The 21,148-nt window shown below is 42.5% G+C and overlaps 1 protein-coding gene across 1 annotated transcript in view; it reads right to left on the bottom strand.

Moving 5' to 3' along the window:
• The window catches only part of LOC132835995 (CD209 antigen-like protein C), a 33,622-nt gene extending 33,473 nt beyond the window's left edge, over nucleotides 1-149 (bottom strand). The window contains exon 1 of the mRNA XM_060855174.1: nucleotides 11-149. Coding sequence (XP_060711157.1) covers nucleotides 11-101 — 91 coding nt within the window. The 5' untranslated portion in view covers nucleotides 102-149. The remainder of the gene's footprint in view (nucleotides 1-10) is intronic.
• Nucleotides 150-21,148: the final 20,999 nt, after the last annotated feature.

Here is a 21,148-nt window from a genome sequence, read left to right as displayed (position 1 = left end):
AGAGTTCTACCTGATTTCATGCTCTTCGCTTTGCCATGAACTCTCCTCGGTTGGTTGCAATAAACTTCATCAATATTTTGATAATGATCTTTCAACTCCATGTTCTGAGCTGGATGAAGCTGCTTTGGGAGCTGTGAGTTCACTTACAGCACTTCTCTGGCTGCACTTCCTGTCCCTTTCCTGCTCCACAAAGGCCAGCCCTGCACATGAGATCCAACGGTCTCTTCAAGGCAGTTGCCACTTCTGTTTTTCAATGCTGACATGAATTTGTAAGCACTCTCTCCACTTTATTGACACTGCTGAGAATTTGCTTTCGCTTCTTGCTGACAATAATGTCCTTTAATAACCATTTCCCAAAGTTCTATTTTTCTGTGGTGTCATTTGTATACTGTCTATATTTGAATCTCCAGATCTTTCTGTTGATCAACAATCTTACAACATCTTTCCATTGTGTCTGTTCCTGTATTGCCCATAGTCTGCACCCCCAGTCTACAGTATGTCCTCTAATTCCATATAGTGTGTACCCCACCCCCACAGAGTGTATGCACCCCAATTCCATAGAATGTGTACCCCCATTCCCACAGAGTGTATACTCCATTCTTAAAGTGTATACTTCATTCTATATAGTATACCCTGGAGTCAAGAGGTTTGTAGCTTTCATAGCCACAGTATTCATTCGGCTGTTACAATTCAGGTTCTGATTAGTGGTGACTCCATCATGTTGAGGGTGGTGGACAGAACATTGAAAGTCAAGGGAGGATGGTTTGGTTCAGATTTGGGTTGGACGTCATCACTTTCTGACAATTTCTTGCCACTTCTCCATCCAAGTCTGAGTGTTGCCTGTGTTGCAAGAACTTGTAATGGTCAACCAGAGCAGTCTGAGTCCAGGTTTACAATTGTTTATTCACGAGGATGTAGGCAGAGTCCATTCTAGACTGGATAGAATTAAAACACTACTGAGTTCGAGAAATTCATTAATTTATACATATGTGGTCATGTCTGCGAATTTCAACCTTACCAATATGCAATCAATCAAAAAAACATATGTTCCCAGTCCGAGATAAGTAACTTCATTCACCCAGACAGGGGCTGCTTAACCTGATTCTAGACTGATTGTGCCTGGTACTGTTTGCTCCACTCCTTATCAGAATCTGTTCCCTCTGACACTGATTCCCAAGGATGCTCTGGACGCTCCTGCTGACACACAGCGATCCATAAGATGATCATAACAGCATAAGAACCAGGAACAGGGTAGCCCATTCAGCCCCTCGAACCTGCTGTATCATTCAATATGCTGATCTGACATTCCTCATGTCCACTGTCCTCTGTTTTCCCTATAGCCTTTGATTCACCTGGAGAATTGCACTTACTTTGAACACAGAAATCTCTCTGTAACTCTGATAGTAAACCCCTGTTTAACTTTTATCGTGAAATTTAACTATCTTCCTCTGTGTGGGGTGTGATTCTGACCATTGGAATATTTTCTCACTCTCCTTCCCCATCCCTTTCCCTTCACAGCTCCCCTATTGCCCATCCTACTTCTCCCCACGCTCACATTCCTTCCGGTACACATCGATGGCTATGACACAGACAGGAAGAGAGATGAGGTCCTGCACGGAGAATTCAGAGAGCGAGTAAGTTGAAAAGCATCATCTCCAGGGTTGTAATCTTGGGATTACTCCCTGTGCCATGTGGTAGTGAGGCAAGGAATAGGGAAATAGTGCAGCTTAACACATGGCTAAACAGCTGATGCAGGGTGGAGGGTTTTGGAATTTTTGCTTATTGGGATCTTTTCCAAAGCTGGTGGGATCTGTTAAAAAAAAGGATGGATTGCCTCTTTGCTGGAAGGGCACCAACATCCTGGCTCGGAGGTTCGCGAATCCAACTCTGGCGAATTTAAACAAATAAGGTAAGGGGGATGGGAGGCAAAACAGCAAGTCAGGAAGAGAGCAGAAGATAGAGGTTAATAGGATAAACAGCCTAATGAGCATGGTGAGGCAAGGAATCATAAAAGGTCAGAATGTGAGTAAAAATGGAGCAAGTAATAAAGACGAGGCTCAGTGTTATCAGGGATTTATAACTAAGGATGGAGACTGTGGGGTGTGCTGTGCACAAGAAAAAATTAAAAGAGAAAAACAAATAAGTTGAACTTATGTAAAAACCATGTACCTTAATGAACACAGTATTTGGAATAAAGATGTTGAGCTGACGGCACAAATAGAGAGAAATGGGTGCGACTTGGTGGAGCTTATCAAAATGTGGTGACAGGAAGGCTAGGACTGGGAGGTAAATGTCCAAGGGTACTCAGTATTCCAAAAGGATAGACAAGAGGAGCAGGAGGTGGAGTTGCTTTGTTGGTTAAGGCTGAAATCAAGGCTGTACTAAGAAATGATGTTGGTACAATCGGCCAAAATGTTGAAGCAGTCTGATTGTAAATAAAAAGCAAAGGGAAGAAAACTCCTTGGTAGGTCAATCACCTGATGAAGGAGCGTCGCTCCGAAAGCTACTGTGCTTCCAATTAAACCTGTTGGACTATAACCTGGTGTTGTGTGATTTTTCTTGATTTACAGGCCCTTACACAGTACTTCTGAAGGAGGGTATTGTGTAAACAGGAAATAATGAAGGTTAGTGAGAAGGGCCCAGTGATGATTTGGGTGATTTGAACATGTGTAAACACTGGATTAATCTGGATGACTTGGTAAGGGTAGCCTCTAAGAAAGGTTGATAGAGTGCACGAAGGACTGTTCTTAAAACAACGTGATGGAGCCAGCCAGAGAACCGGTTACTTTAGAGTGGAGTGGAGGCAGAATCAATCAGTAGATTCAAGAAGGAGAAAGATATATTTCTGATGAAAAGTAGAATAAAGAGCGATGGGGAGCAGGCAGGAGAGTGGAGTTGGGACCAGGATAAGATCAGCCATGATCATGTTCAATGGTGGAGTGGGCTCAGAATGTTGAATTGCCTACTCCTGCTCCTCATGTCTATGGCTTTCTCCCATCCATCTCTCCTCACTTGGAACTTTCATTGATCTTACCATTTCTTTAGAAGCTTCAACAAAGTCATTCCAGGCTAGTGAATAAAACATTAAATTGAGCTTCATTCAGGTGTCCATCTGAAGCCCAATGTGAAAGGTACATCATTCCTTCTTGCTTTCTTTCGCCTTTGAACACAGTATTCTCTTCCTCGTTCATTATTTGGTTTTCCAGTTTCCCAGAACTTATAATGTTGAGAATGGCAGGAAAATCACCCAGGGATCAGAGATAATGACTCATTGTTTTATTCACTTCAGAAACATCAAGAAACACATTATAACGATTAAATTATGGTGAGCCAAGACAATTTAAAATTTCCTGACACGTTTAGATGAAACTGAATGACGGGCCAAAAAACCCAGATTACGTTAGAGGGAGCTTCAGAAAGTTTATATTTGAACAAATATTTCTGTTTTGTTCAGTTATTAAGAACTTGCCCAGAAATCAGCTGGTTCAAGTTGAACTCCAGAGACTTAAACACAACATTTAGGCTCCCAATGTCAAGCTTGAGGGAGAGCTGTATTACCAAAGGTGCCATCTTTTAACTGAAGGGTTCAATCAAATTGGCATCAATCCTCCCTGTCAGGGAGTCTGGAGGTTTCCCAGACACTGTTTCCATGACATCACTAATACTGCCTGTTTCTTCCTCTGTAACACCATCACATTTTTCTCCTGCCTCATAATTAGTTCTTGATATAAATGTTCCAACACCCACCTCTCACAGGCCTTCCATCAGTTTCACTCATCCAAAAACCTGCTGCCCATTTCTGAATTGCACCACATTCTAGTCATCCACCACCCCGGTGTTCAGTGACTTACAATGCTTCCTGGACACATAATTCGTTGAATTTAAAATTGTCATTCTGGTTTTCAAATCTGTTGACAACTTTTTTCCATTTATCTTTGTATACTCCTGCAGTCCCACAACCCCCTGAGAAATCTGTACTTATCAAATTCTGGTCTCGGCAGCAACTCCCAATTTAATCAACATTGTGGTTACTGCACTGACTGTTAACATGGGGGATCCCAGGGACTTTGACAAGGTAGGGAGCATTGGCTTTTGCCCGAAACGTCGATTTTACTGCTCCTCAGATGCTGCCTGAATTGCTGTGCTTTTCCAGCCCCACTAATCCAGCATTAATTACAGCCCATAGTGAGAGCCCTCATCATCTAGACAGTATGTTCTTGTCCCAAATGATTCCATTTTCACATTTAATGAACTCTTCTACCATCTTGAATTCAATGGGATATGTTGAAGATCCCCTTATTTATCCAGTGTGGTACAGTTCAAGCTTGTGGACCTGGTTAGCACTGGCAGACTATTCACAAGTTTTGAATAGTTTGGACTGGATCCTATCTTTTGAAAGATGGCACATGCATACCATTGTGGCCAAGATTTATAATCAGGTTACATTGCACTGTGCTTTATTTCCCCCTAAAATACTGACATACATCTGTGTCTCTCTTTTCATGAAATAAAGGAAATACGCCCGGTTACCCAGTAGATACAAGGAGAGAACTTGAAGGATAGTGGGATTTGACTGAATAATCTTTCAAAGCACAGGTACGAGCAGGATGGTCTGTATCCCCTCTTCGTGATTAATGAGCCCAGCTCTTATCCCAGTTTGCTCATTCTGTTCTGACTTGCTCAGTGCCTTGCCAGCAGGAATTGCTGCCCATGCCCACACTCAGAGACCGTGAGTAAACCTAAAGAGTAAGTGTCAGTGGCTTCACAACCAACCCAGGCACTCACACATCCCAGCAAGGAATTGTCCCCAAGTAGTTCAAACAGGAATATGGACTCCAGTCCTTTGTTACTGTCTCGTTCAGAGCCACAGTGCTGACTTGTGACCAGATCTACTCCCCGAAGGAGAAATCGCAAATCAGACTGGGAGCAAATATTTTCCGACTTCATTGTTACATCAACCCTGCAACAGAGGCTATTTATCACATTCATACAGCTGTAGGCAACAAGGCCAAAGGGTAAGGATAAAGAGTGACCATACAGCGGATTTTTAAAACTGATATTGTTGTGTTTTTAATGGTAGTCCCATTAACTCAGGTGCATTGTCCTTCCACACCAAGGCCATTGAATCCAAACCAGTTTTTCTCTTATTGTGTTGCTCTTCATAAAATGCTGCAGCAAAATAAATAATTAGATACCAATCACCATCTTAATATTTTAAAATGAATTGACTGTGTGGTAGTACACATAAAAGGCATCAAGTCAAGTATTCTTGCAGGGAGATTGGACCAGAATTTAGTTCGCATTTCAGAAAATTATATACTTGATTTTTTTTATAGTTTCCAATTATAAATTTCTCTATCCATGTTTAGAATATTAAATGGCTGTAAAAATGTCACACAACATTTGCGTTCTACTTGTCACTGATCATATGCTTCAACATTACTCTCACTAGATTTTCTGGCAAGGCAAGTGTTTATTTCCTGTCACCTTTTGAGGAGGTGGTAATAACTGCCTTCTTCAACGACTGCAGTCACCAGGTTTAAGAAACCCCATAGTGCTGTAGGAAGGGAAGTTCAGGATTTTGACCCATCGGTGAAAAGGAAGAGTGATATATTTACAAATCAGGATGGTGAGTAGATTGGAGGGGAACTTGTCAGTGATGGTAATCCTAAGTATCTGCTGCCCTCGTCCTTTTGGGTAAGAGGTAGCTGATTTGGAAATAGTTTTCCAGCTAAATCCATTCAGGCAAGTAAAGAGTATTCCATCACACGACTGGCTCTGCATCCAACACCTGAGGGACCTGGGTGTATATCTGCATCCAACACCTGAGGGACCTGGGTGTATATCTGCATCCAACACCTGAGGGGTCTGGGTGTATATCTGCATCCAACACCTGAGGGACGTGGGTGTATATCTGCATCCAACACCTGAGGGACCTGGGTGTATATCTGCATCCAACACCTGAGGGATCTGGGTGTATATCTGCATCCAACACCTGAGGGACCTGGGTGTATATCTGCATCCAACACCTGAGGGACCTGGGTGTATATCTGCATCCAACACCTGAGGGACCTGGGTGTCTATCTGCATCCAACACCTGAGGGACCTGGGTGTCTATCTGCATCCAACACCTGAGGGACCTGGGTGTATATCTGCATCCAACCCTTGAGGGACCTGGGTGTATATCTGCATCCAACACCTGAGGGACTTGGGTGTGTATCTGCATCCAACACCTGAGGGACCTGGGTGTATATCTGCATCCAACACCTGAGGGACCTGGGTGTCTATCTGCATCCAACACCTGAGAGACCTGGGTGTATATCTGCATCCAACACCTGAGTGATCTGGGTGTATATCTGCATCCAACACCTGAGGGATCTGGGTGTATATCTGCATCCAACACCTAAGGGACCTGGGTTATGTCTGCATCCAACACTTGAGGGACCTAGGTGTATATCTGCATCCAACACCTGAGGGACATGGGTGTATACCTGCATCCAACGCCTGAGGGGCCTTGGTGTATATCTGCATCCAACACCTGAGGGACCTGGGTTATGTCTGCATCCAACACCTGAGGGACCTGGGTGTCTATCTGCATCCAACACCTGAGAGACCTGGGTGTATATCTGCATCCAACACCTGAGGGATCTGGGTGTATATCTGCATCAACACCTGAGGGTCCTGGGTGTATATCTGCACTGATGATTGAAGGTGGCAGGATAGATGGAGAGAATCATTCATAAAGTCCCGTATTCTGAGTGTTATTAATAGGGGATAGGGTAGTTGAGCAAGGAGGTGATGTAGCATTTGTACAGGACAGTTATCAAACCTTAGTTTGATAACTGAGTGTCATGTACAGTTTATGAGTATCATGTACAGTTGTAAGTGCCACATATAGGAAGGATGTGAGAGAGTGCAGAAGCAATTTCGAAGAATGATTCCAGGAATGAGATTTGATAGCGAGGTATTTAGCAATGGTCATGTCATTGAGTGCAAGAGAAGATTGGGTTGTCTCTTGTTTACAGAGATCATTGCCTGGCACTTGAATGCAAGGACTGTTACTTGCTATTTATCAGACCAAGCCTAACTGTTGTCCAGGCCTTGCTGCTTACAGGCTACTTCAGTATCAGCAGAGTCATCAAAGTCGAAAGTAGCTGAAAATGGTTTGGTCTAAGACGCTACCCTGAGAAACCCCTGCAGACATGTGCTGGAGCTAAAGTGATTGACCTCCAGCAACTTCAACATTTTGCTTTGTGCTAGACTTGACTCAAACCTGTGTAGAGTCACTTCTCCCAGATTACCATTGACTCCTACAATCTGCCACTGATTTTCCAGCATCCCAGCAAGCTGACCCAACTTGACCCAAGCCACCTTTACCGACCACCTTCTCCGCAGCATCCTACACTGCTGGTACCCTACCCAATGGCAGTCTATTCATCTCTCACTCACCTGGCAGCCTGACACCCTCACTTTTAGATTACTTACAGTGTGGAAACAGGCCCTTCGGCCCAACAAGTCCACACCGACCCGCCGAAGCGCAACCCACCGATACCCCTACATATACCCCTTACCTAACACTACGGGCAATTTAGCATGGCCAATTCACCTGACCCGCACATCTTTGGACTGTGGGAGGAAACCGGAGCACCCGGAGGAAACCCACGCAGACACGGGGAGAATGTGCAAACTCCACACAGTCAGTCGCCTGAGGTGGGAATTGAACCCACTTGCTCTTTCACGATTGCTGTCAAAGTATTTGGTGGACATTAAAACAGCAGAATATGTAGTTTAGTGCTGTAAAAGAGAACATGGTTTCAGAAACAATTTGCTTCACTGTGGTCTCTAGGTGCCCTGTTCAGCTTTGGATCAGAACGCCGCTGTGTGGACACCTACAGTGCACAGGTCGTCTGAAGGTCATATTGAATCTGATCAAGGTTGGAAATATGACTTTAAAACCTGAACAGAACATCTGTGCCCTGAACAACATTCAGGCCTGGGATAAATATTCTTGCCTCAGTGCTACCCAATGCTCAGGTTCAACAAGAGGCAGAATAATCATCACCCCCTGGTAAATTCAGACTCTCTATCTTCGCCTTGTTTCAATTCCGAATAAAGGGCAACTTTAGTACCTGAGGACACCATGTCCATATTAAATTAATTAGAGATGAATTAACTTCACAGAGGCTGGTGTACCATTACCAAGTCACCCTTTATTTACATGTGCACAGGGCATGCACTCTGACCAGCTCGCTCAGAGCCAGCCCCTAGAGTGAGGAGACTCTCTGAGACTCCTGTTTAGATCCATCCAGGGCTCCCTGATTGGCCCAGATTAACAATCCCAATGAGGATCTCATTTTTAATGAGATCCACCAGGCCAACCTTGTTCCAATCCCTACAGGTGAGTCCATGTTTATGGTTATGAATAGGAAATGGATGCACTGAACATGAAAGGACAAAAAATGCCTTCAGGCTTTTCTTTGTATCATAAACTAAATTGAACTGAAGATAGGCATATATATATAATGGCCTCAGGAGAGGAACATGATAGATTACCCTTTCAGAACTTCTTCCTTTTAAGAATTTCAGCCTTCTTTTCTGCAACACATTGATATCATCGCAGATAGAGAACTTTACAGAGTCTCCTGCTCCTGTAAGTAGTTTATAGTCCATTATAATTCATAACAGGGCATGAAATAATTCCATCTTGAGGGCTTCCTTTTAGCTTATTTGAGTTCTATTTTCATTCTCACCAACATTATGTTGACATGGGGTATTTGGACTCACAAAAATAGAATTAGAATTTATTAATATTCTCAGTAATTGTTGACTCTTAATAAAATTTAAAGCCACAAACACAATGCGAACATTCATTTCCTAGACATCACAGCATTTAAAGTGAAACAACAGCAGTTTTAAAAGGGAGAGGAACAGACAAAGTCAGCACATTATCGGAGAGTAAGAGAGAGAGAGAGAATGAGAGAGAAAAAGGAACCCACACTACTAACTGATACAGCTTGAATTTGCTCTGTTACTGCCTTTGGTGTTTGAATGTATGTATTGATGGACATCGCGTGCATCTGGGAATATTAACAAACAGTGAAATTCACAACTAATCTTGGAGGAACCTGTTTGGGAGAGGCCACAGCACTGAAACAGAGAAATGAATATTTTAAGCTTGGCCTCACAGTAAGTCTGCAGTAGTGAGTAGATTGGGTTCCTTCTTGATTATATATTTTATTAAGATATGTCCCTTGATTAAACTTAAAAATATAACCCATAAGTATTAAGTTGGCCTGGAGCAGTGTTTTGTAGAGGAATAAGACAGTGCTAATTTATGGGCCTGTGGATTGAAAGAAGCAAAAATGGCCCTTCGTAGAGTGATATGCTCTTCTTGTCAGATGTGGGAGTTTAACGAGAATTTACATGTCGTTGAAGATTATATCTGCAATAAATTCCATTGGTTATGAATCCTATCAGATCAAATGGAACAGTTGGAGTGACAGTTAAAGGTAATGAGGAATTTACAAGAGCAAGGAGGTGTGATAGATAGCAGTTATAGGAAGGGGAAATGTTGCAAATACAGTCACATAGATGGATTAACTCCGGGAAAGAGAGGTAAGCAGATAGTGCAGGAGTCTTCTGTGGCTATCCCCATTTCAAACAAGCATGCTGTTTTGGAAAATATAGGGGGTGATGGATTCTCAGAGAAAAGTAACATGAACAGCTAAGTTTCTGGTATTGAGACTGGCTCTAACGCAATGAGGGGAACGTCGGCTTCCAAGAGATCAATTGTGTTAGGAGATTCTCTAGTCTGAGGCACAAACAGATGTTTCTGTGACCAGCAACAAAAAATCAGAATGGTGTGTTGCCTTCCTGATGCCAGGGTCAAAGATGTGTCAGGGAGGGTGCAGAATGCTCTCAAGGGGGAGAGGACACAGCAGGAGGTCATTGTCTACATTGGAACCAATGACATAGGAAGGGAAAAGGTTGAGATTCGAAAGGGAGATTAGAGAGAGTTAGGCAGGAATTTAAAAAGGAGGTCCTCAAGGGTAGTAATATCTGGATTATTCCTAGTGCTGCAAACTAGTGAGGGTAGAATAGGAAGATCGAGGAGATGAATGCATGGCTATGGAGCTGGTGTATGGGAAAGGGATTCACATTTTGGATCATTGGAATTTCTTCTGGGGTAGAAGTGACCTGCACAAGAAGGACGGATTGCACCTGAATTGGAAGGGGACTAATATACTGGCAGGGAGATTTGCTAGAGCTGCTCGGGAGGATTTAAACTAGTAAGGTGGGGAGGGGGGTGGGGAGGAGATAGTGAGGAAAGAGATCAATCTGAGACTGGTACAGTTGAGAAAAAACAAGTCAAACAATCACAGCAGGCAGGGACAAAGCAGAGAAAAGGTATGACTTATAAATTAAACTGCATTTATTTCAATGCAAGAACCCTAACAGGGAAGGCAGATGAACTCAGGGCATGGTTAGGAACATGGGACTGGGATATCATAGCAACAACAGAAACATGACTTGAGAATGGACAGGACTGGCAAATTAATGTTCCAGGAAACAAATGATACAGGAAGGACAAAAGGGAGTCGAGAGAGGAGGGGGAGTGACATTTTTGATAAGGGATAGCATTGCAGCTGTACTGAGGGAGAATATTCTCGGAAATACATCCAGGGAAGTTATTTGGGTGGAACTGAGAAATAAGAAAGGGATGATCATCTTATTGGGATTGTATTAAAGACACCCCAACATTCAGAGGGAAATTGAAAAACAAATTTACAAGGAGATCTCAGTTATCTATAAGAATAATAGGGTGGTTAAGGCAGGGGATTTTAACTTTCCAAACATAGACTGGGATTGCCATGGTGTTAAAGGTTTAGAAGGAGAAGAATTTGTTATGTGTACAAGACAATTTTCTGATTCAATATTTGCATGCAACGATGAGAGGAGGTGCAAAACCTGACCTCCTCTTGGGAAATAAGGCAGGGCAGGTGACTGAGGTGTCAGTGGGGGAGCACTTTGGGGCCAGCGACCATAATTCTATTAGATTTAAAATACTGATGGAAAAGGATAGGCCAGATCTAAAAGTTGAAGTTCTAAACTGGAGGAAGGCTAATTTTGACGGTTTTAGGCAAGCACTTTCAAAAGCTGATGGGGGCAGATTTTCACAAGTAAAGGGATCGCTGGAAAATGGGAAGCCTTGAGAAATGAGATAACGAGAGTCCAGAGAAAGTATATTCCTGTTAGGGTGAAAGGGAAGGCTGGTAGGTAAAGGGAATGCTGAATAACTAAAGAAATTGTGGGTTTGGTTAAGAAAAAGAAAGAAGCAAATGACAGATACAGACAGGGTAGATTGAATGAATCCTTAGAAGAGTATAAAGGCACTAGGAAAATACTTAAGAGGCAAATCAGGAGGGCAAAAAGGGGACATGAGATAGCTTTGGCACATAGGGTTAAGGAGAATCCAAAGGATTTTTACAAATACATTAAGGACAAAAGAGTAACTATGGAGAGAATAGGGCCCCTCAAAGATCAGCAATGTGGCCTCTGCATGGAGCGACAGGAGATGGGAGATACTAAACAAGTATTTTGCATCAGTGTTTACTGTGGAAAAGGACATGGAGGATGTAGAATGTAGGGAAGTAGATGGTGACATCTTGAAAAATGTCCATATTACAGAGGATGAAGTGCTGGATGTGTTGAAACACATAAGAGTGGATAAATCCCCAGAACCATATCAAGGGTACCCTATAATCCTGTGGGAAGCTCACAAGTGATTGCTGAGCCCCTTGCAGAGATATTTGCATCATAGATAGTCACAGGTGAGGTGCCGGAAGACTGCAGGTTGGCTAACATGGTGCCATTGTTTGAGAAGGGTAGTAAGGACAAGCCAGGGAACTATAGCCAACCAAGTCATGTAGGTGGTGGGCAAGTTGTTGGAGGGAATCCTGAGAGACAGGATGCACATATGTTTGGATAGGCAGGGACTGATTAGGGATAGTCAACATGGCTCTGTGTGTGGGAAATCATGTCTCATAAACTTGATTGAGTTTTTTGAAGAAGTAACAAAGAGGATTGAGGAGGGCAGATTGGTGGACATGAACTATATGGACTTCAATAAGGCGTTTGACAAGGTTCTCCACGTGAGACTGGTTAGCAAGGTTAGATCTCACGGAATACAGGGAGAACTAGCTATTTGGATACAGAACTGGCTTCAAGGTAGAAGACAGAGGGGTGGTGGTAGTTGATGGTTGTTTTTCAGACTGGAGGCCTTTGACCAGTGGAGTGCCACAAGGATCGGTGCAGTAAGTTTGCAGATGACACCAAAATTGGGGGTGCAGTGGACAGTGAAGAAGGTTACCTCAGATTACAATGGGATCTTGATCAGATGGGCCAATGGACTGAGGAGTGGCATTTGGAATTTAATTTAGATAAATGTGAGGTGCTGCAATTTGGGAAAACAAATCTTAGCAGGACTAATACACTTAATGGTAAGGTCCTAGGGAGTGTTGCTGAACAAAGAGACCTTGGAGTGCAGATTCATAGTTCCTTGAAATTGGAGTCGCAGTTAAATAGAATAGTGAAGAAGGCTTTTGATATGCTTTCCTTTATTAGTCAGAGTATTGAGTACAGAAGTTGGGATGTCATGTTGCGGCTGTACAGGACATTGGTTAGGCCACTTTTGGAATATTGCGTGCAGTTCTGGTAGGATGTTGTGAAACTTGAAAGGGTTCAGAAAAGATTTACAAGGATGTTGCCAGGGTTGGAGGATTTGAGCTATAGGGAGAGGTTAAATAGGCTAGGGATGTTTTCCCTGGAGCATTGGAGTCTGAGAGGTGGCCTTATAGAGGTTAAGAAAATCATGAGGGGCATGATTGAATAAATAGACAAGGGCTTTTCCCTCGGGTGGGAGAGTCCAGAACTGGAGGGCATAGGTTTAGGGTGAGAGGGGCAAGATATAAAAGAGACATAAGGGGCAATTCTTTCACGCAGAAGGTGGTGCGTGTATGGAATGAGCTGCCAAAGGAAGTGGTGCAGGCTGGTACAATTGCAACATTTAAAAGGCATCTGGATGGGTATATGAATAGGAAGGGTTTGAAGGGATATGGGCTGGGTGCTGGCGGGTGGAACTAAATTGGGTTGGGATATCTGGTCGACATGGACAAGTTGGACCAAAGGGTTTGTTTTGGTGCTGTACATCTCTATGACTCTGTGATTCTATCTCAGGAAGGATCTAAATGAATACTTCATTTCTTATCATTCAAATATCAATACATTAGTATTCACTAGCGAGAGGAACAATATGGATATAGAAATCAGGGAGAAAGTCTGTGATCCAACTGAAGAAATAAGTACAGGCAAAGAGGAGGCTCTGAATGGTCTGGCAGGTTTAAATGTAGATAAATCCCCAAGGCTGGATGAAATGTGTCCCAGGCTGTTAAGTGAGACAAGGTAAGAAATAGCAGGGGTGCTGGCAAAAATGTTTAATTTCTCTCTGGCCGCAAGAGAGGTTCCAAGGACAGGACAACAGCCGATGTGGTATTGTTGTTCAAGGAGGAGGAGAAGGACCAACCTTTATCATTTCTAATTAAGTGCAAAATTAAATCATATGGTGGTCACCTTTACTCTGAGTTTATTAATTACACAAGATGCACATGCTCAAAGAAATTCTCTCAATGACATATCATCTAGGCTATTATTGCCATTCCAATCTTTATGATTAAAACTACCTATGACTTTTGACATACTTTAACACAAGCACCTACTTTTTCTGATTTATTTCACTTTATTAACAACGCAGTTAAAGGAATGGTCACTGAGGAGTGACTGACCCTATTCTGTTATTTCACTGTTCACCTCTGAAATCCAGCTATTCTGAAGAAGTGGAATTTCCTGACAGCACTTCCTCTCAAACAATGGGAAATGATGGTTCCATTGTTGCTCATTGATGTGAAGATTAATTAATTAATTAATTCATGTTAATTCACAAAGTACTGAATACCTTTTGTCACAATGACATTTACCTGATTTTAAGTTTTGCTGTTCCGTTCTCTCTCTTCTCAGTTGATTACAATGAAAGTGCTCGAGATTGATGTAATCATACAATCCCGTGCATTCAACCCGGAGATCCTCTTGTCTGTAGAGACAATTAGAGAAAAGCAACACTTTTATTTCTCACAGTTTCACTTCCTGAGGGTTTCTGGTTTTTCTCAGAGAAGCTGCTGTTTGGTTATTTCTCGAGAACAGGTTCACACTTTCACACTTCTGGCTTTTTTGATATGATCTCAACTTCTAAGTATTTCCTTCACCATTGGTGACACAACTGAGTTTGCTTTAAGTTCTTGGTGACTTCAATGCCCGTTCTATAGCCAGTAATTAAAAATGCAATTGGCCTTTTGTTTGTACTTCAGTTACCCATTTTCACAAAATTCTGTGTCTGAATCTCTAGGACTTCCTTTACATCAACACTCTTTCAGCATCTTTGAGTGTCTGCTCCCTTTGCAGAAAATGTGAGCTCATATTGAGGACATTGCACTGATCTATACTCCCATTTCATTGACTGCACCAGCCCATCTCAGCTAACTGAGTGTATGTTTCATTTCAGTGTATGTGCTTCTGCTCCATTGAACATGTGGGCGCACATCGCCATAAATTAGCTGACTACATTGACAAAAAAAATGGTTGATATTAGCTGTACTGGGGAAAAGAGAAATAAGTCAGAGACACACAGATATGAGCTTCTTTGAACATGCATTGTGCTCAGCATTCAGGAATAAATTAATGGGTCAAAGGAATCACAGGACCTTGTCTGTTCGGAAGCACAAGATATGGTTCAAGTAGCGTGACAAAGAGAATTAGTTTAATAATGGAGCATGGTTTCAAATATATTTGTGAAACTTAATTAATAGAAGGTTCATTTTGAGAGAATAATGAGGGAAGTGATGGAGTCTTCCTGGGACAATGGAACATGACCTTTTGAAGTACGGTTAAGAAAAGGGACCAGTTGCAGTGTATGTTTGTGCCATGACCACTCATGAGGCCAGAGCTTTGCTAGCTGATGTGAATTAGTCGGGAAAGGCTATAAATATTGATATTCCCAAGTCAACATTTTCAAAGAGGCTTCAGGAACCTGACAACTGAAGAAATTCAGTTTCAAACTGAATATCCCGACAGCACTGGCTTTGTGACAATAATTTGCATTCTATCTAAATGCTATCTAACTGGTTAGGAGGGGTCTGTGTACCTCGGGGGGCAGGACCTACCTTACAGGCTGCAGCCATGTTGGGAACAGCCTCAGCACTGAGTGATCAACAATAGCAGAGAGTTTCTCATGGCATTAGCAGCATTGAAGGAGCAGCATTGGGGGTGAGGGGGGAGCATGAAGAGATAATCAACATTCAGTGCTCACAGCAGCATGACTAGGTCAAAGACAGATAACCTTTAGTTGTTCCATCGACATTGCAACCTGCAAATCAACATGCACCAGCTCATTCAGGTTCATTAAAATAATGTTGGAGCATTTCCTGGCAGCACACTGGCTTAGTGGCCTCACAGCAGCAGGGACCCAGGTTCAATCCTGGCCTTGGACAACTGTCTGTGTGGAGTTTGCACATTCTCCCTGTGTCTGTGTGGGTTTCCTCTGGGTGCCCCAGTTTCCACCTACAGTCCAAAGATGTGCAGATTAGGTGAATTGGCCATGCTAAATTGCTCAAAGGATTCAGTGCATTAGTCAGGGGAAATGTAAAGTAGTAGGGGTGGGGAATGGGTCTGGTGTGAATTTATTGGGCCAAATAAATGCAGGGTCATGACCTTTAACAATCTCTTTAAGGCTGTTGTTTGATAGTTCTCCAATTTTCCATGTTCTCCCCCCAATCCCAGACTTGCTTTTGAAAATTGTTAATATTCAGGAGTCTCGCGATCATATCATCACCAGTGTGACCAGGATTTGCAAATCCTGTCAGCACTAGTTCCTGGCACTCTATTCTTTGAAAGCCCATGTGAGATGCTAAGGTTCCGCATTGGTACAAGTGTCAGTGAGCTGGTGCTGATGAATAAGTCTGAGATTCTTGTAAGACAGAATGTTAGTGAGAATGTTAAACAGAATCCTACAATGATGAGCAAAGCCAGGAAATTCAAGTGAAGGCAGTGATATCATTGTAATACCACTGGAGAGTAATCCAGAGCCAGTCGCTAATGCTCTGGAGATGGAATCCAAACCCCAGCTAAAACAAAATGTTCTTGATGAAGGGTTTTTATCCAAAACATTGATTTTCCTGCTCCTCGGATGCTGTCTGACCTGCTGAGCTTTTCCAGCACCACACTTACGACTAACTCAAAACTAAATCTTCAGGATTCCTGAAGAAGGGCTTATGCCCAAAACGTCGAATCTCCTGTTCCTTGGATGCTGTCTGAACTACTGTGTTTTTCCAGCAACACATTTTCAGCTCTAAAACAAAACTTGCCCAATTGTGATCATGTTGATCTTCATCAAAGCCCATCTACCTTTGCTAAAGTCCTGTGTAAGGGAATTAGCCATCCCTTGTTTGGTCTCATCTACTTGTGACTCCGGACCAATAGCAATGTGATTGCCTCTTAACTGCCCTCCGGGCAATTGGGGATTGGGAAATGAATGTTAGTGATCTCACAAACCGCAAAAGAAAAAGCTGGTAAAATTTGTCTTGTTTTTGGTCTATTCCTGGTGATTTTGTTTCACAGGCCAATCTAAGAAGCCTCATGGCAGTATCAAAAATGACCTTTGCAGAAGTTCATGATTCTGAAACAATGATATGATGTTGACCAGTCTGATGATGTCACGTTGTCTTCAGGTGGAGAACTGGGCTGTCTATCACAAGCCCCTGATGGACCCCGATGTGTCACCTCTGGATCTGAATTGTTGTGCTAATTGTATTTAGTTCATCAACTAACATATACCTATTTCAGAGATGAAAATGTGTTGCTGGAAAAGCACAGCAGGTCACGCAGCATCCAAGGAGCAGGAAAGGAACCTGCAATCTTCATCCTGACCTCTCCGCCCCCACCCCCACTCCAGCCTATCACCCTCACCTTAACCTCCTTCCACCTATCGCATTTCCAACACCCCTCCCCCAAGTCCCTCCTGCCTACCTTTTATCTTAGCCTGCTGGACACACCCTCCTCATTCCTGAAGAAGGGCTCATGCCAGAGATGTTGACTCTCCTGTTCCTTGGATGCTGCCTGATCTGCTGCGCTTTTCCAGCAACACTTTTCCAGCTCTGATCTCCAGCATCTGCAGTCCTCAATTTCTCCTAGAAGGTATATCTATTACAATCTTGTACTCACTCAGGGGGGTGGTGGTATATCGAAATAATCCAGAACTCCAAGCCAATCCTACCTGAGGTGAAATTTCTACTTAATACAAAACCTGGGATTAAAATTAAAGTTGGTCTTATGGAGACCTTGTGCCAATTGTTGTAAATACCCATCTGGTTCACTCATGTCCTTTCAGGATGGAAATTATACCCAGTCTGGCCTACATGAAACTCCAGATCTGTAGCAAAGTGGTTTACTCTTAACTCCCCTCAGCCAATTAGGGATGGGCAATAAATGCAGGCTGAGGCAGTGATCCACATCACACTGGTGAACATAACCTGTCTCTTGTTCTGTAAGGCCAACACCCTCCACTCATTCAGACTCACCAGGGGTCTATTATTTTCTGCTAATAATTGAACAGGCTCTGTATAGACGTGAGGATTGTTCGCAGATTGAAACCCCACCAACATGTCACCAGCAGTTGACCCAGATACTGATCTATCAATATCAAACGAGACTCTGAATGAGTGAATTAACTACTTTAATTGGTCTTAACCAGGGATTCGGTGAGATGATACTACACCCTTTCCCCACCCATGTGAACATAACCATTACCAGGAATGGTCTCCCAAAACTGGCACAACATCCAGTTTTGGCTCTTTTCTGGTCCATTCCCTTCCATTCTGATCCCTGGTAGGCAGACCCATTATTTGAGAAACTGTATTAATAGATGACAAAAGAGACATTCAGCAAACAATGGTAAAACGTTCAAATGAATAATGCTACAGACTGTAAAGGTTTATCTCAGTCAGCAAAATTGTCGAGATTGGCAAAAATGAATCCGGTCTCTTTGAGGAATAGATGGGGGAAAGTACAATGGAGCATATTGATATTATGGGATATTAAAGGAATGATTTGTGTCTGCCTTCACTGGAGAATATGCAAAAGAAATTAGTCAAAATTGTGCTGAAGCAATGTCTAATCAGTTGATAATATTAGTAAAGATCTTATGTATATATGTATATTTCTAAATATAATATGAAAGGAAAGGTAATGGAAAGCAGAAGCAGGTGTGATTCCATACCAAGAGGAAACCACAACTGCAGGAACAATAGCCACTAACTCCTGGAAACCATGATAACACGAGTGGCAGAGGATGTAGGGTTAGAGTGGTTACGTTCAGTTTTATAATGAGAAATGATTTTTTTTACTCTTCAGGCTTCCGAGTGGCTTGGAAGAATTTGTACCGCTGGGTAATCATAGCTTTGGCTTCACAAATTATGAGACCCTTTTGAAAATATTTTGGGCAGGGAAAAAGGGAGAAGATTGGTATTAAATAAAAAAGCAGACTAAATAATAGGGCTAGTACAGGCGCAATGGTCTCCTTCTGCAACATAACATTTCTGTGATTCAGTGATACTTAAAATAACTCTTCCGTGTTCCTCACTTATTTGTAAGGAACTAATTTCAACAGAACACAACCCATTTACAGGAGTAGAGACAGTCTCTTTGTGTGCAAGGAATGGAGACAGTAAAAACACAGCCAGAATCTGATAGCCATTGCAGGATCATGGCTGCAGGGTGTCCTATGTTGGGACTTGAATTTTAAAGAACCCTGGCCATTTAGGGCCGTATTTATTGTCAGTTAGGAACTGATTACTGTGCTTAGAATTCCAGAAGGTGTTTGATAAAGCACTGCACCAAAACCTATCGAAGAAATGAGATCTTGATGTCAGGGTAACATTTTGACATTGATTGAAGATTGGTTGGCTAACAGGGAGCAAAGGTGTAAATGGGCCTTTTATATTTTGGCAAGATTGACCAAGTGATACGCCACAGGTTCAATGCTGGGATCTTAACTTTTTACAACTTATAAAAATGGCTGGGACAAGGGGATGGGAAGGTATGGTCGCCAATTTACTGATGATACAACATTAGGGAGAAACGTAAGTTGTGAAGAAGGTATTACGTTAAGTCAGTGAACAAAGGTCTGGAAAATGTAATATAATGTGGGAAAATGTGCAATTGTCTATTTGAATGAGAGGAATAAAAACAAATTTTCAGCTACACAGGAACAAAAACAGAAATTGCTGGAGAAACCCAGTAAGTCTGATAGCATCCGTGAGAGAAAACCAAGTTAATGTTTTTCCTGGTGCCTCTTCAGAACAGTAGGTCACTGGATACAAAATGTTAAATCTGCTTTTCCACAGAGGAGCTGCTGGACATCCAACAATTTCTGTTTTTGTTTCAGATTTTCAGAGAGGTGTAAATAGATTGGAAGTAGATTAGAGAAAATTTACTAGATTAATACCTGATTTGGTGGGTGATGTTATGAGGAAAGGATGCATCTGCTGGAGTTTAGAAGGATAAGAGGTGATTTGGTCGAAATGTATAAGGGAGGGATCTTGGTATTTGGTTGAGGTATCTTGAGAAAGTGCATGTGAAAGGATCCTTCCTCAATGGTACAATGTTGAACTAGGGGTCATTGTTTAAAAAAAAGTCAGTTTAAGACAGAGATGAAGCAAACATTTTTCTTTTTGGAAGTCTCTCCAATGAAACCAGCATCTTTGAAAAAGTTTAAACCAGAGACTCTTGTTTAGTACATGGGGTGTGAAAGGTCGGGGGTGGAGTGGGGTGGGGTGGGGTGTAGGTGAGATAATGCAATGATCAGATCGTTAATCTTATTGGATTAGAGAGGTGAGTGCCTACTCCTGTTCCTAATACACATATCAGATGTCCCAAAGAACTTGTAACCAGCAGTTATCTGGATAGAAATAGTGTGCATGACAATGGGAAAAAGGCAGGAGGTTGGCATTAGGGGATAGAATTGGTGCAGGCACAATGGACTGAATGGCCTCTGCTGGGGCTATACCAATTCTGTGATTCCAAGAAGTTTCTTGAAATCCAGCCAAGTAGCGATATCAATAAGTGGCAGCCAATTTATATACTTCAATGATCTGTAAACATATGTAAAAGCAACCAAATAATTTGCTTTTGATAATGATGCTCAAGAATATAATTAATGGCTCGAACATTGGTGAGAGGTTCCCACTCTGCTGCCAATAGTGCTGTGGCATCTTTCATGTCCCTTTCAGAGAGCAGAAGAGGCTTCTGGTTAATGGCTCATCCAAATGATAGTAACTCTGTCAGAGCAGCCCTCCTGCTGCAGAGCCTGGACCAGCCTGGTTTTGTGTTCACGTTCTGGAGCACTGATGAACCATGAAGCTCTGGCTCTGATTTTACCCCAGGGTGTTCAGAGCCATTCTCACACCCTAACCTGAGCAAAATGCGACACCTGTGACCTCTGTGCTTGACTGAAATATGCCAACTGCTGCCAACCCAACTGCAGGGCAGGGGAATGATGCTATTGCCAGTGGCTATGAGGGTGACTGTGGTGATTAGCTCGAGTGTAACTCGCTCTATCTCGGCTGCTGCCCGTGACTTAAACAACGTCACGCTGTTTCCAAGCACCAAGGTCACTGAGAGGCCTATCAATGAGAAACCTCTCTGTTCCATTTCCACTTTAAGGAGTGAAGCCAGGGGAGTTAATCACAAGGTGATCAAGTTGGGTGCTGGGTGCCATTGACTTGGCTGTTTATTCACATAGTTCATATCAACGCTGCTGTGTCCGGGAAGAGGACGGATTCCACTCTTTCAGTGTATAGTGTTATGGACCAGAATAAACCTTCTTCAAATACATCAAGGAGATAGCCTTGACCTGAGCTTTTATCTTGATTAAAGGTACTGTGTTCCAGATAGAATTCAGTTGGTTATCGTGCTCGGCTTTGAGAAAAACATACTTTATTCTTACAGTTAAAATACAAACAAAAGAAAGAAGAATTAGTATAAT

This window comes from Hemiscyllium ocellatum, chromosome 45, assembly GCF_020745735.1.
Source record: "Hemiscyllium ocellatum isolate sHemOce1 chromosome 45, sHemOce1.pat.X.cur, whole genome shotgun sequence".
Classification (NCBI taxonomy): Eukaryota; Metazoa; Chordata; class Chondrichthyes; order Orectolobiformes; family Hemiscylliidae; genus Hemiscyllium; species Hemiscyllium ocellatum.
Note: the sequence above shows the minus strand (reverse complement) of the source record. Positions and strands in the feature narration are given on the sequence as shown.